Here is a 16,794-nt window from a genome sequence, read left to right on the forward strand (position 1 = left end):
ACGACGCTGAGCAGTAGCATCTGGATTCGGGATGTCACGTGATAATCAACAAGAATCTTCTGCTACACTGGCAGCCTGCTGAGAGAAATGCATGCGTGTATACTTAAGCAAGGACGAACTCACAATACATGTTCAGAAGTGACACTCAAGATGAAGAACTTTAGCTGTTGCTCACTCTTTCACTCATAACACTCCTCTGTGCCCTGGCATGGGGTATGTTTAAATCCTGGGAGGTCTGCACGAAGGCGTGAGAGAGGGCGGCTGCACATACACACACACACACACACACACACACACTCACAGACACAATCCAAGTCAGATGCAGTTCGATGGCAAAATCCCTCCACTTATTAAAATGCTACAGCCCTTTCCCAGTCATTTCCCCTTTCTTTCTCTAACTTTTCCCTCTCTGTCTCTCTTTTTCTCCATCTGTCTCGACCCATCTCTTTTGTCCCTCATGGGAGCAGGTCGACCTCTAGAACCAGGCCAGGCTCCTTTGGCTGGAACGAGCCCTGTGGGAACTGACTTGAGGATTCTGACTGCGTAATGATTCTCTATCAATGAATGGAGGGGACCTCAGTGGGCCTGAGTGAATAGTGACTAGGGGGAATTGAGGTAGGATAAACAAGGGTGTGTATGTGTGTGTGTGTGTGTGTGTGTGTGTGTGTGTGTGTGTGTGTGTGTGTGTGTGTTTTTGAAAAGAAATTAAAAAAGAATAAACAGTAATTAGTTTATCCAGCCATGATTGTGATTTGTTATCCTTTGGACACAACTTGGACTGCATTCATGCAGTATACTTCCAGTCATTATTTGAGTACTGTTTAACGCTCGCAGCCCCAGCCTGAGCCTCAAACGTCCGTCAACACACAAGCCAAGAGTGTATATTCCCACACACACAAAGGTCTTAGAGAAACACTTGAACATAGCAACACACCCTAAACATGATAGCCTGCTCCAGATGAACGATAATCAGGCAAAGACATATGCCTATAAATATCTGAGGGATAGAGGAGGAATGCTCGGGCAGTGTGTGTGTCTGTGTATTTGTGTTTGTGTGTGTAAGAGACAAGATGGACTGTAGACATTAGCAGGTCAGCTGGAAACGTGTTTTTGCTCAGTGTGTGTGTGTGTGTGTGTGTGTGTGTGTGTGTGTTTCTGAGCTCCAACTAGTGGGTATCAAGATATCTGACAGGGAGGCCCTCAGCCTCTAACTCCAATTAACCTTCACTAGTCACCTACTTTCAACATTAAAATAGCGTATTCCCAATTCAAAGGAAGGGCTATATTTGGCAGCAGAGACTTGGCGTTTAAAATATATTGAAAGGCACGTTTCACCTAAAAGTCAGAGTTGTGACATGTTGTTGGGTGATGCAGAGAGGCCCTCTGTCCAGCACAGTACTGAGCTGTAGGTCAGCCATGTTTTGGAAGCACTCAGGGCCCATAAACAATCACTGTTGTTATGCAGGTGAAATGCAGAAGCATAAAAATGTGCTTGGGCTCACGTTTACGACTGAATAAGTGCGAGTAAAACGCGAGCCGTCGGTCCGCCAGTGTAGAAAGCAGCTGCACTGATTGAAATAGGAGGGTGTCGGTTCAGTCAGAAGTGTGTGAAATGGACAATTAAAAAATGTGGCTGAAAGGCGCTCTGTGCAGACACACCCTCTGGGGTCCTACGATAACTGCACTGAAACAATAAGGGCCTTAAGCTGACATCTGCACTACTATCTAGTAAAGAGGAAAAATGTCAAATTTACCCAGTTGTAATATGGTTACATGGTGTGCAATCCTAAATACATTTATAGTTAATCGAATGTATAATTTGTAATTTCTGAGAAAAAAAAAAAACAAGACACAATAACCAGAAAGAGGGAGAAACAGTCATGCAGCTTATTTTAGTCGGGCCCCAAAACCTGGTTAATCCGGCCCTGATGGACACGATGCCAGGGTTATCTAAGAGTACTTGATTAGTTAACTGTTTCTACAAGTTGTGTCCTCACATACATGTAAAGTTGTTATATTGGGAAAACGTCACTTCAAATTTTCATGTTCTTGTTGCAAATGTTCATCAACACCCACAATTTTCTTCACATAGTCATAAACAACATGATGTGGCAATAGATGCACCATAATAAGATAAATGTTTATTTTATATCATGAATACAATGAAAATATTATCACAGTAGAGATCAATAACCCAACCACAGCTAACACGACCCTTGTTGGCCTGCAGCAGAAATCCAAGCCAGCCAAACTAGACTTTGTTTAAACTCTTGACTCTGAGTGTCAGGTGTTACCCGCTGACGCTCAAGTGAACGATCTCTGAACTTTGCCCGGATGCCCGATACTTCAGCAACAAATGGATTAACTCCGGCAGGAGACAGTCCAAACCCACACCAGGAGGAAATCCCATTTGCCTATAATGTCTCCTGCTCACACAGCCCCTGATTACTTTGAGTGTGCATAGGCAGAGAAACAGCAAGACAATCACAGCCATTCACTATATACGCCCTTCTCTCAATGTCGGTCTCCCAGCGTATATAGGGGCCCCTCTTTGCCCCTTTAGCAGTAACATGATCCATCTTGGAGCTGAGGTTAGAGGAGGAATCCTGACCCACAGTAGTAGAAGACAACAGAGTGACCAGCAACACTTACGACATTTATATTCAAACTATGAGCTGATCATGTACTACTTTATATTCCTCAGGGCTCAGTAGCCGAAACTACCCTAAAGGCAACATAGAGTCTCATCAAGGATTTAAAAGCCTCACGAGACGAAGTACTAAAAGTGTGTTGATTTCCCCTTTTAGGAACCAGTGAGTAACAGCATGAGGCTGCGGTTGTAAAATACCAAAGCATGCCCATGGATGCTTTGGTTCATGAAGTCATGTACACTGCACAGTAACGTTCATTCGGATGCCCGTTCAAAAACAACTCCGCCAGCTGTTCTGTATGGCGTATTCAAATCCGGGACTCCCTTCCCGGAGTAATGCCGGAGGGCGCTTCAAAAGGCAGGTGTTGTTATGTGTGGAAAGACTCGCATGTCTGTGTTGTAATGAATCTAAAAGCCGGCGCTTCCGTGCGCCCTGCGCCGGCCTTGGGGCTGTGTGGGAGCTGGCAACTGCAGATCACAACACAACACCCCGCATTCCTGACTGCTCTCTCACACCTTGTCTTCAGCTGCTGGCTCGCACCGACTGACTGGAAGAAACCCGTCCAGGACCGCATCAAAACTTCAACAGGTACAGATAATAGCGGCAGCCGAGTCAGGATGTGTGATGACGGAGGCCGTGTCTGGTGGCAGAGGGTACACCGTAAACACAGCTCGGCAGAGTATCAGTCTGTGTATGTGGTTATCTATTGCTCATCGTACATCACATTCGCCTCTGTCTGGCATCTGTCTGCTCGGCCTATCAAGTAATTTCATTCTATGTATGTATGAGTGAGTGAGAGAGAGAGTGGGTGAGTCACAGTCGGTGTGAACCGATACAGAACAAATGTAGGAAAGAGGAGAGTAAAAAGGAAACAAAAGCCAATGAATCAGAACTGAGATCCTCCTCAAACAAATGTTCTGAGGAATTTGGGCTTGTCTATTGAATCCTTTCTTAGCAAATGCTTCGGAGGCAAATCAGATAAACAAAGAAGCCATTAAGACAATTAACACGAAACAAAGTCCCTTAACACCTAAATTTGAAAACACGGCCACATAACCTGTTTAATAGGAAGCAGCGGTATAGAGAAGCAGATATGTATTCACTCAAAAGGCCTATCTCTCAGTCACTACAGTCTGAGTCAATGTCTTAGTTTGTGAGACTAACTTTACAACAGCAAGCACAATTACTCACGAAGCATCAAAAGTCTGGACATTGATCTTCCATTAATCTCTGTGTTGACCAACTTTTTTTTTACATCAATAAAACAGCAAGAAGAGGAGGCAAAGGTTGTGAGGGCCTTCTGTGATCTCAGTGTCCTTTGAAGACCTGAAGACAGATGGTCAGTAGGTTGGGAGGAAATCCATCATTTCTGACAGGACATAATGGCCCTATTAACATAAGTCTAAATCAAAGACAAACAAAGCCAAGTGACACCAATCCCTCCTCCCTGGTTCTTTCCAACGGACAAAACGTGACAGTCACCTTGGACCTGACCAGCACCTCTCTACACCGATGACTATCTCTGGAAGAAAGTTACACCTGCCTCATTCAAGTCCCAAGTCTCGAATGAAAAACAACGGTCTGTAGTCAGTCTAGATGTATGTAAATATATAAAAACGCATATCACATGTCTGTGGGTCTCAATTAGAGGTTTAGTTTCCCCACTAAACCTCTAATTATCCAACAGAATTGCTGTTATAGAGGCCAAAAGAAGAGTTACAAGTTTCCTGCATAAACATATCAAGTGACCAACAGTGCAGACTTACGGATTTTGACTTTCTTGGGGTCAAGCTTGCAGATTTCACTCTGCAGAAGGTGCAGCCGTCCCTGAATCCTGCAGGATCTTCTGAACACCATCCCTGCCTCCATCTCGATGCCCAGGAAGATGTCGCTGGCATGTCGGGAAAGGTCGGAAAGTTGGTGAATAATGCTGGTCAGTGTGTGACAGCCGACCTCGTCCAAAGACGAGAATAAAACAGGCTTTTTCAGTTTGCGTTTGCCGGTGTCCTCCACCGGTTTCCAGCCATCCCTCGCGGATAACCTACTCACACGCCGCGGCTCAATATTCCTCTGATGAAAGGGCATACTTATTTCATGCCAGTAACTACAGCGGGATCGAAAAGTCTTCACGCAACAAAAAAAAACCTCAGCTTTAAAACAAACCCAAGACGAGCTGCCTTCCTGCGGTTGCTGTAATTTTCGAGGCAGTGTAATCCTTCAATCCCGCCATATTTTTTTGTTTTTCAAAGCATGGGACTTTGTGCTGCGGCACACTGGAGACGTTGCCTCCCAACGTCTATTCAAATTCAACCAAGGCACAGGCGCAAGCTGGAGAGAAGAAAAAAAAACCACACACACAAGGAAAAGTAGGGGGGAAAGTAGAAATAAAAGCCCGGAAAAAAAAACTATAACTACCTGTAGCGACTGGAGCCGGAGCCTGATCCACTGAGGAGAGTTTACCTGCCTCCCATCGAAGTCAGCTGAGCGGTGACACCGAAAACCAGGACCGGATCTCTTCAAAGACTGAACAAGGACTGGGACCACCAGCAGACTGGGAAGAAACACAAAACACAACAGAGGTTTTAAAAAAAAAATAAAAAAAATCATCTTTCACATTAACATCTATTCTTTATTTTATGGCAATCTTACATTTAGGATTGGGGGGGGATAGTCAAATGTTCCCTTGGTTTATTTTTTTTTAACAAAAGAATTACCTTGCCAAATTAAGTACAAAATAATGCATTGCATTTAGTTGTTCATTAGGTCATTTGAGATGAAATAAACCAAACAGACAAACATTGTGTTTGTTTTTAATTAATCCTATTTAAATGGTGGATAAAATGACCTGCTTGTGTAGCGATGTGACTCGTTCAATGTAGTTTACAAAGCTGGCTATATTTACATCCAGGTCTACCATTAAAAAAAAAAAAAGTCCTGATGATGAGGGCTTTATAATCTACTACTATTATTATCTATACAGTCCTTTTCATGGCGGACATTTTGACTTGTCATTGTAGGGAAAGCACAGGTGTATTACTGTTTGCTCAGTTCCATTAAGTGTCCCAATAAACTATGCTTGAATCAACAGGCACGACGAGCAGGACCTTCCTTAAGGGACATACAGCCATTGTTATTGCTGCGCTTTCCCTACAATGACAAGTCAAATTGTCTGCTAAGGTCTGATGAAAACGGGACTATTGAACTGCTGGGGAAATATGTTTTCTGCCATTTTAGCAACACCCCGTGAAATAACAAATAAATAGATAAATATAAAACAAATAGATATTGATAAGTTAGGCAAACACGAGCTAAAACATGCATTAACTGTGGAGCATTAGCCTATACATTGTTGTTTGTGTGATAAAGTTACACCATTGGTCGGCCAAATATGAGCGATAAACTGATAAAGTCACCACTGGTGGGCCAAATGCCACAACTTCCTGTATCCACTTCAAATTAAAAGCCCCCGACCATTTTTTTATACACACTCCTACCATATAATAGGTTTTAATCTAGTATTTTTGTGCATTTTTAAAGAAAGAGTGTTGGCCCAAAGTCACTACAGTTAAAAGGATATGTCACTTGTTTTTTTCATACTGTTTAAAATAACTCCTGGACAACACATTCTACGAACACTTGTCTCTGATTTATCACCCGTGTGTGTGCAATGAATGTTTGTCCAGGTCCTTCTTTCACCATTTGACACTCCCACCACTACTCTTTAAATTTCAAAGAGCAAACCCACCTCAGAGGCACACTGTTCACCCAACTCAGTTTTAAAATATACAGGTCACAAGTTTAATGGGTGCTTTTCAAAGTATGGCAAAATTAGTTTCTGCAGTATTTGAAGGTGCCCCCTGGTGTCTTTAAGTGAACACAGCAAGTCCACGGGTGCCTGTCTGAGATGTAGGCAAGTTTCTCTACTGTCATGTTTAGTTATTACACAATTAACTGGAAATCATCAAATTCCTCCTGACTGGGTGTGTGCTCTGTGGTAATAGTTGAACAAGTTACTCAATATTTGAGGGTAAAATGCTGATACGACTCTGAATATTGTGACACCCCATGTGCATCATTGAAAACTGTGAAGGCAAGGTGGATTGTTCCGTTATATACAAGTAATACCCGCAATTGTCCTTCCCTCAGCACAAAACGTGTTCAACAGGAAAGCGGCATGAGGATGACACATTCACCGCGGGTGGAAAAAGGAACGAGCCTGATAGTGGTCTGTTGTTACAAGGCCATTTTTGGTGTCCTTGCATTCCCAACGAGACCTCCTTTGTTTGCGTAAAATGTTATCTTCTGAAACTGAAATAAGTTTTGCACTATACGCATTAAAGCTTGACCACAAGCAAAAAATAAGCAAAGCTACAGTTTTAGAGATGAAGATAAGTTTAATCAAGATTAAATATATGCCCAAAAAGATCTTGCAACTCAAAGAGATTCAAACAAGTCAAAACAATACAAAAAGATGAGCTTTTCTATCGTTCGTGTCAATAGAGTCTTACAATTCTATACTTCCTACAAGTTTTGGACTTTCATTCGACGTAAAATGTATATCTCATTCACCTTATTTTACAGTGCATTGATTCGCAAAACCATAGCCTTCTTCCACATCTATAAACCCATACATAAACTCATTTATAGAATTATTTACATACAAGGCTTGAACAAGTCAACTCAAACCATTTGGTGAGCCATAAAAACTTAAAAACAAACATCACATATCAAAGAATAAGGGAACGTCCTTGAACTGTACGGCTTGCTTAAGCCATAGGCAGTGACATTTCGTTACACAAATTACTAAATGGATTGGAGACAGAAGTAATTAAATAATATGACAAATTTTAACGGTGAGCAAAGACACTGGAGGATTACTCAACTTGCACAATGTTCTGCCTGTCCTTAAAGTTTGGTCGCTTATGCACAAAAATGCACAGTTAAGTATGATAAAGGGAAACCAAATGTCCTCGACACCCGCTGAACACATTCAACAAGCGTCATTCTGATACAGACAATAGTTCACACAGCACTGCCCACAATGCTTGTAGATGTCCGGTGCATACATATGTAATTGTAGAACTGAACCACAAAATGAATCTAAACCATGGCAACAAAATTGTAAAAAACGCAAAATACATTTAGAACCGAGTTAGTAAGCAACCATGTCATGCAGAAGTCCACAACATGTCAGTTTAGTCACAATACTTGAGATGACAATTTGAGTCAATTCAAACCAGGAAGAAACAAAAACTGCAACACAGCATTTTGTGTAATGGATTTTTGAGTGCTGCACAGATGTAACAGTGTATCATGACCTCCAAAACATAAGTGGTTAGTGGATTTTTCTTTTTATTGTCAAATTCCGTGCCAGAACTCAGTACAGCAAATCTGAAACACATACAGAAAGATGAACACAAAATCCTCCTAGGTAATATTAGCAATACTTTCTCCTTTTTTGTAAATCTTCAATACAGAATTGATGAGCGAAAGATATGGACAGTTGCCGGGGACTGTCAAGAAGCAGCTGCTTGAAAGTGAAACAAACTGAAAACACAAATCACACCAGTAAAAATAAACATTTGTATGAGAAAGGGAGAGATATTTATAAAGTAATTTGTTTTTTGACTTCTTATTCTGTATCACATACCGAGATGCTTGTGTTCAAAAGCCCAGAATGCCCACAACCATACTTTACCATGTGCATTACTATTCTCTCTTCCTTCCCTTAACACCCACGTGGCTAAATCATTTCTTGTGTCCTTCATAAATTATCCCAGTGGACTCATTTAAAGAAACCTACTCCTCAGACTGTATCAAGAAAAAAGGTACAAAACAAAACAAAACAGAAGAATAAGCCAAAAGGACGACTGCTTCCACTAACAATCCCCTCAGATCTTCACGTATACCCGGTGACTGGGGCAGAGAATAACACTACTGTTTTACAACAAAAAGGATAGGTAGCTTTGTGTACACTGGTGTTTTTTTTTATGTGTGAATGAGACTTGGCAAAGACCAGAAGACCTCTGTGTAAAAGGCATAGTGTTATGAAGCACATTTGCAATATCACTGAATTTCTGACATTGTCTGTGTTCTCGTGGGATAAACAACCACTATTTCCACTAAATGGGAAACGCTGGCTCACAGGGTGCTGGACTCGCCAAGTTTCCATTCATGGTTATGAAAGCATCACTCTGGGAAGAAGCAGCCACAAGGCCATGTTGGACAGTGCTGGGCCAGGGCGGTGACATGACAGGAGCCCAGGGAGGGAGCGGGGGAGAGGGGGGGGGGGGGAGTGGTAAAATACAATATGAGAGCATTGTCCTACAGCTTGGTACAGCAAGCACAGGTGCTGAATATACAACAGGGATACACGCTCCTCTTCCAAAGGCTCGATGACACATAGGCGCATATTAGTCCAATCTCCAGACCAGGGCTCTAGATGTCTCTTTGTCACCCTCTGGTGGTTGTATGGATAATGGATCTGGTATCATTTACTCCTTCATACACACACACACACATACATACACACACATACGTACACACACACACACATACATACATACACACACACACACACACACACACACACACACACACACACACACACACACACACACACACACACACACACACACACACACACACACACACACACACACACACACACACACACACACACACACAGGCTGCCTTCACACAAATCTCCACCAAAACACACACATATATATGAACATACACACTGCTTGGCTCCCCCCGTGTCTGTATTCAGGCTTATCTGGTGTAATAGACTCTGTAGTAAACACTCTTGGAGCGCCAGAGTGAATAGGAGTTGTCAAACTTGAGCAGGTAGACCCCGCGGCCGGGGTATTGGTGGCTGCCGGCGTACACCTCCTCGTGACAGTCCCGCCGGTAAACCGGCACAATCTCATCCACCTGGGGTTTCCCTGCCTCCTTCTTCGCCTTCTCCTCCTCGGTGGGAGGATCACCTGTAGGCACAAGAACAACAGATCATGGAGGGGGGGAAAAAAGCTGCCGGGAAACAAGACAATCATCACCGAGTCTCATGTTTTTAAAATGGTACTTTGGCTACACTATGCATTATTTATGTCAGGCCATCATTAATCTTAATGTTCTGAAGTTATATTTGTGCTTCAGTGCTGAGCACAGTGAGAAAGATTTCTTGCAACCACTTACAACAGTTTGAGCAGACTGAAATACAATCTGTGCAAAATTTTTCTGCGAAGATTTCCTGTTACACACCCGGGAAGGAGGCTCAAGTATAACACCATATATTATAGTAAATGATAAATGATCAGAAAGCCCTTCAGGTATCGGACTCTCTTAGTGGTCGGGTCAAATTCTGCATAAAATTTGCATACTTCCTAAAAGATACATGATGTTTATGACTACATGTGGCAAAACCTCCATACAATAATGTAACCCAGCCTACATGGCTGCACAATATGACAAATATCAAATGTATTCCCATCATTCATTCTCATTCACACATATGCTCGGGTTTCCACCGAAGAACATAAGCAGGATTTCAGCTGACCTAGGGAGAGTCGTGGATGTTTAACTATGTACACACATTCTGAACACAAGGTAAGAATAAAATATTCACTGGAAAACTAGTCACCCATCTCTCTGTAGACTGATAAGTGAAGCTAAGGCCAATAAAAGAGACATTCTCATTCAAATCAGGCTTCTGTGGCAACAATAGGAGAGCAGCCAGCATGACTCGCTGCATCCAAGCATCCATAGCAAATGTCTGTGAACCTAATCTCAACAGGGAAATCATGACCAAACTATACTGTTTATATACAACAGTAAAATAAACTACCACCACCTCAGGTTGGTCTGTAAACATTGGAAACATTTGTACAAACAAACCTGCAGGCTTACTCCCGCATAACTCCTGACACAACCTCTTACCTTCTTCATCTTCATCCTCATCACTGGACTCTGACACGTGCACGCTGACTGAAGCAGAGGCAGCATCCGTCCACTCGAAGAAGACCCCGAAGCCGATGTCGTAATAGTCTGTGGCAAACTCCCAGAACAGGTACGAGCCCTCCTCGTGGGTTGGGACACGCACCGTCACCACCTCGCCACGCCCCACCGTGATCACGCTGTCGGCGTCCTGGCGGATTTTCTCCTTGAAGTCCTTGATCTGTGGCCTTGTCCACATGGAAGGAGCAGCTATGACTGGTGGGGAGTCTGCTGTGATCAAAAGACAAAAGGCATTTAACAATCTGTTGTAAAACCTCCAACAACAACAAAACAAATCTGCTGACACAATCTGAAAATGCCAGTTTCCCATTCGAGAAGAAGTTATAAATTGCAAACTCAGCAACCCCCTCCTTTAATCATTCCCCTAAACAATATGTTCACAGTGAGAGCAGTCAGCCATGGTGGATTTATTTGTCTGAGGATATAGAAGCGCTTGTTCAATTCTTGTACAACTTTTTACATTTGTGTAAGCAGAATGTGTGACTGAATGATCCCTCAACCAGCACCTTATCATGTGTCACTTGTTCCAGCTCTTCCCGTCCCTGCCCTCCAGGTCACATCAACAAGGACACAGCAGATAAGTATCAGGTTTCAGTTTTGGTATAAGGCTTTGTTTGTTTGACTGAGCTTCCCCCCCTCTGCCTTGTAGCCATGAGTTACACAACAAGGAAAATGTAGAACTTCCTGCATGAAGTCAAACACCTGTAGTTTATGTTTTGTTTTAGTTTTTTTTTATATATATATAAATGAGATAAACAAAGCTACATCCCACCAACCTAATAAAGGCCCGTTCTCTGAGACCTCCTCTGCCGGCTCTGGCTCTGGCTCGCGGTCCATGCTCTCTGAGTAAGAGTCTGACTGGCCTCCATTGACTGTAGGAGCTTCCTCGCCAGCGAGTGGCAAAGCAGCACACAGCGGTCCTGCTGCTGAGGCGGGGATGGGTTCGCCACTGTTGAAGCTGCTAGATTCGAGGGTGCCCTGGACCAACAAGTCAGCCTGCTGCTGCTGCTGCTTCTGTAAGGCCGCCTGGGACGAGAATGATGATATAAGGTCAACATCATAAACTAAAACTGAGGACATGAAGCAAGAGTGTAGTTTCTACAATGCAGAAGGAGGCAGCATAGACACCTGCTATCTCGAACCAATTGTAGGCAGGGCTACACTTTGAAGGCTAAAACTTTACTTTTAACATTGTTCACTTTTGTAAATGGGACATTTAGCAATTCAATTTCTATCTTTAGACAACTCTTTGAATGTTCTCTTACATTGTTTTTTGACTGAAGCTCTTTCTCTTTGTAAAAGAGTGTGTTTTATTGTGTACCTCATCATAAAATATGAGTGGATTCAGTTCTGGAATTTTTTAAAGGTTGTCCAGAATGACATTTGTTTTTTGAATATGAAGCACATCTTCCAATATAAATCCCGTTAAAGTGTTAAAAATGTTCCGTCCATGGAGAAATCCACACCCGTACTCAGCAACTGTGCCATTTGGACTTCTGAAAGTTTGTGATGTCACTAACTCACGCTTAATGTCATATGTCCGCCCTCAGCACAGCCCACTGCCCAACCTTTCATGTGGGGAAAAAAGTATGTAGCGGTCATTCTGTCGCTGACCTACCAAGTTACAAGAATGAGGAAAAGCTGTGGTTGGCTTGGGCATGTGACACTCAGATAAGAGTCAGCCAGTCACTGAGCATCACTGATATAAATTCGCCTTAAAGACACAGATACAAAACAGCCTGTTCTTGGTGGAGCTCCAGAGAGAAGCGATGCAAATTTATATGCACATGGTTTTTGTTACTTTAAAAAAATGAGATAAAAATATATTTTGATGGATGTCAACACTGCAAATAAAACACTGGGAAATTGTAAAATATGGGACCTTTAACAACTAGTAGAATGGATGTTTTTTTTTGTTTTAGTCCTAATGCTGTCTTCGCCTTAGTTTTACGCCTACCAAGTGTCACCACACCAGAGTGATTATAACAACTGCACACAATTAGGTTTTTCAAACATAAACATCTTGAAACGTTACCAGTAAGTTTCCAGAAGAACCCACTCCGACTTCTTCTCCAAAAAGATTTTCTTACATCCATTTGGATAATTGCCAGTTCTTAAAATGAAATGTTAAAATCTATCAATGAAAGTGTATGCTGCTCTGTGGTCCTGCATCCCACCTGTTGCTGAGCCAACTGGACCTGGTAGAGCTGCTGCATGTACTGCTGGTAGTGCTGCTCCTGGAGCTGACGGATGAGGCCGAGCTGCTGCTCTGGGCTGTTGGGATACTGCTGAGCCGCATACTGCTGGAACTGCACCGCTGTCTGGGCATTCAACGCCGCCATTATCTGTTGTCTGGTGAAAGTATCACCGGGTAAAATTAGTGAGGATGAAAACACAGGAGGCAGGGGAGACAATAAAAACATGCGAGGTTGTTTATTGAAAAAAATAAAAACTTTTAGTGACCGTTTGGTCTTTGAAGCAGGTTTAAGTGCAGCACTGACTCTGCTGGACCTTAAAAGTCACAGCTTCAAAATAGAAAAACATTAGCCTTGTATATATGTACACACCAGGGCAGAGTGATGATCATAAATTTGTCCTGCTGAAATCAAAACCTGAAATTGCAAAACCTAATCGCATTTTACAAACACCACACAGTGAAACGTACTTCTGCTGCTCAATCCGTAGCCTCTCCTCCTCTGCCTGTCTTCTTTCCTCTTCCTCTCTCCTCAGCCTCTCCTCCTCCTCAAGCCTTCGTCTCTCCTCCTCCTGTCTCTGTCGCTCCCTCTCCTCCTCCTCCTGCCTCTGACGCTCCTCCTCTTCTTTCCTGAGGAAAAGCACAGAGAGAATTGAAGAGTCTAAGTAATGCATAGGGACAAGTACAGTACATATATTATGTTAGACTAAAAGACAACATGTGAAATACAGATAAATGTTAAGTTCTCAAGAAAGGCAGACCAGAGATTCTACCATGGGCAGGTATCGCCTATCAACACTAAACTAAATGCTGCTTCCACAGCTTTTCTGGCTGCATGTAGAACAATCTGAAGCTGGATTTAGACATTTAAGAAGGACGGAAGCCGAGCACCTTACCTTTTTCTCTCCTGCTCCTCCCTTTCGATCTTGTGTGAGGTGACATAGGGAGCAAAGAGGTTACAGCACTTGTTGAGTAGCTTGACAAACTCTACCATGGCCTCCTCCTTCTCCATGTTACCCAGGGAGGCCCACTCTTTCCTGCAAATACGGCAAGACGAAGATGAAGATAGACAACACAGGATGCCAAGCAAACTAGGCTCAGCCATTACGGATTTACTGGCTTCTATATTTGATTAAAAACGTTCGGGTTTTTTTTCCCTCCTAAAAACCGTTGTTATAATTTCATTTTGAAAACCAAACTATCAAATTATTAAACTTTGCGTACAGTGAGGCAAAAAGGCTGATTTCCATCCAATTTTTTTTTAACAAAGTTTAAATTCATAAAGAAATGAGAAGCGCACACGAAGTTGTAAATGACCTGCATCAACAGTTGAGTTACCAAAGCACAGCAAAATGACTGTAATGTGTCGCAATGCGTCTTATAATCGAAAAGGTCCCATGCAAAGACACGCATACAGATGCGTGTGCTGCGTTACCTGCGGTCGTTACCCAGCACATCGAAGAAGCCGACCTCCGGCGAAGCATCGGGGTTATAAGGGCCCAGCGACACCTGCTTGTGCAACGCCACCAGTCGAAGCTTCTCCTCGTAGGTTGGGTGGAAGGCCTTTCCATCTTTATCTTGAGGAAGAAAAGCAACGTGGAAACAAATGAGTTTGCATTTATTTTATGCCCCGTTCTTTTTAAAACGTCCACGTGCGGTGAAAAGTGCTCGTAAATACCACAATACACCTTTGCGTACTGTACAATAAGGGAGTCGCATTAAAATCTAGTTCCAACAAGCATTAAAACAACAGATTCTTTTCTTTATTCATTTCAAAACACTGTGCCAGAAATCGGTAGGAATTACGTGCTGAATTCACTCCCACGCTTTATGTAGGATAAGGTGAGGCAAGAAGATTTACATATACAAGTTAAGTGGGTGGACCTAACCTTAAGTGACACGTTGATAAAAAAACAAAAAAACAATACAAACCCCAGATTATTATTCTACCGAGCCCAAACCTGTTTGCGCAGTCACTACAACTCAGCTCAAATAATAATAAAAAAAAAACACACAAATGCCCAATGTTTGCACTTGCGAAAGATGTTTGCACAGTAACCTCTGATTTCACCTAAATCACATATTGTTGTGTTATGCTGTGTTAAATCTTACTTTGTGATGCGGAGAGGACTTAAAGAGAGGTTCAAAACCTGTCTGCAGAGCTTTGAAACGCTGTCACATCCAGCTATTAAAATTAATAAGTGGAGTCGACTTAAAAAAATGAAAACACAGCTGGATAATTAAACTATTCAGGTATACAAATCATAAAAACATAAATGTTTGTTTGCATGTATTTAAAGTTCCCCTTGAGGCCTCCCAGCATGCAGAAGGACCCTGGTGGTCCTGGAAATGTGGCTGCCAGCAGCAAATCAACACGGAAGTGCCGCCGTGCTCGTTTGGCCATTTAAAAAAAAAAAAAATAAAAAAAAAAATAAAAAAAATAAAAAAAAAAGGAGGCAGCCGACAGCTCCTCATGTCATACTGCGGAGTGACAGGTAGCAGCTAACGTTAGCACCACGCTAAGCCCGCAGCAGCCGGAGTCTCTCCGGCGTAACGAGCGACGTTTCTGCGCTGAAGCTGCGCCGGTTTGTCGAGGCGGCTGCGAAGAAATACCTTTGAAAAATTTAAGGGCCATCCCGTAGAGCTCTTGCAGAGGGAAGCCCCATTTCCTTTCTATGGCAGCTCTGGGAGTCTCTCCATCTTCGCTTCCAGCGTCGCCCGGCTCGTCGTCGTCGCCGTCGTCGTCGGTCTTCTCGGGCTCCGCGGGCGTCGGCTCCGGCTCTTCGGCCTGGCTCCGCTCGCCCTCCGGGTCCGGACTGAGGGTGAGGCCGTCGATGGAAACTTCGAGCCGGCTGGAAGTAGCGCTGTCGAGGTCGCCGCTCTGAACCTCTGTCGCCATCATGTAGACTGTCAGCTGAAGCGGCCACGTACCTATTTCCGTTTAGACTTGGCGGAAGTTCCGGTTGTTTTTTTTTTTTTTTTTTTTTTTTTTTTTTTTTTTTTTTTAATATTGACGAATCTTTTAAGGAAATATAAAACATTTACAAACGTTGTTTTTTTTTTTAATGGGAAAATATATAATATTAATAAACGTTGGCATTTTCCATATTTTGCTTTATTTTTAGATCAACATAATTGATGAAAGAAAATATTTTTTAGTTCAGTGTGCCAGTGATGAGCACTCACTTATGAGTCAGCTGGGGTATTTTTGGAAATGTGCGTTTTGAACTCAATATTGGTTTGCCCCTTTCTCCATAACTAACCCGAACCATCTCACTCCTCATATCAAAACCTAACCAAAACTTTGCAGTGTGCAATTCGGGATGGTGCTCAATGTTTGACTTCGGCCACATTGAGCAATGCCCAAATTGCACACTGCAGTGAGGGGTATTTAACCACTGCATGTCACAGAATCTGTTGTATTACCGATCAGCCTCTGATAACTACAAACATATCAAATTTAAAAATGACTACAGATAATGTCCATTTAGATTCAGGTGAACAAGGGGGAGAGACACGTATTTTCAGCCAATAGACCATTACTCTAATGCCATGAATGTAGGAATTAGAGGACACCTTTTTTATAAAATAATTGATAAAGTAGGTGTAGTTAGCAGCTGCATTGACAATCTGAGTATTGACTCAGCGACTTCGTCAGCTAACAATAATGAACACAAATAAGTTAGAAAGTTAGTTAAGTCCGTTGAGGCTTTCAGTCATATAGTTTTCATTTAATATACAAAAAAACTTAAAATATAAAGGGATTTCCTTTCAGGTTTCATGAAATCCCATCCTCCTGCGTGAGGAAATGTTGCAGCTCCAAAGTAATCCACACTGCTCCTGAGTGTCAAATTTTCTTGACGTGATTACATGGCACACAGCAGACATGTTTCATCAATTTGTGTTTAAAATGGCAGGTTTAATGTGGATAAT

At 42.6% G+C, this 16,794-nt stretch overlaps 2 protein-coding genes across 4 annotated transcripts in view; both read right to left on the reverse strand.

The window, feature by feature from the left end:
* nhsl1b (NHS-like 1b) overlaps positions 1 to 4,940 on the reverse strand; it is a 103,723-nt gene extending 98,783 nt beyond the window's left edge. For both annotated transcript variants that reach the window (XM_069158249.1, XM_069158253.1), the window contains exon 1: positions 4,418 to 4,940. In XM_069158249.1, coding sequence (XP_069014350.1) covers positions 4,418 to 4,736 — 319 coding nt within the window. In that variant the 5' untranslated portion in view covers positions 4,737 to 4,940. The remainder of the gene's footprint in view (positions 1 to 4,417) is intronic.
* A 2,080-nt stretch (positions 4,941 to 7,020) lies between these two features.
* On the reverse strand, positions 7,021 to 15,795 carry acbd3 (acyl-Coenzyme A binding domain containing 3). Of its 2 annotated transcripts, none has more exons than XM_069158258.1 (8): positions 15,475 to 15,795; positions 14,297 to 14,438; positions 13,758 to 13,898; positions 13,333 to 13,491; positions 12,845 to 13,019; positions 11,444 to 11,693; positions 10,590 to 10,874; positions 7,021 to 9,640 (listed from the first exon to the last, which is right to left on the reverse strand). In XM_069158258.1, the coding sequence occupies exons 1-8, from the start codon at positions 15,761 to 15,763 to the stop codon at positions 9,426 to 9,428; spliced, it is 1,656 nt and encodes a 551-aa protein (XP_069014359.1). In that variant the 5' UTR covers positions 15,764 to 15,795; the 3' UTR covers positions 7,021 to 9,425. The 2 variants fall into 2 exon arrangements, with proteins under 2 accessions (XP_069014359.1, XP_069014358.1); XM_069158257.1 differs by having other exon boundaries at positions 10,590 to 10,877.
* Positions 15,796 to 16,794: the final 999 nt, after the last annotated feature.

The sequence above is a fragment of the Embiotoca jacksoni genome, unplaced genomic scaffold (assembly GCF_022577435.1).
Source record: "Embiotoca jacksoni isolate LCO1_2020_lvr unplaced genomic scaffold, fEmbJac1.0.p SCAF_23, whole genome shotgun sequence".
Taxonomy (NCBI): Eukaryota; Metazoa; Chordata; class Actinopteri; family Embiotocidae; genus Embiotoca; species Embiotoca jacksoni.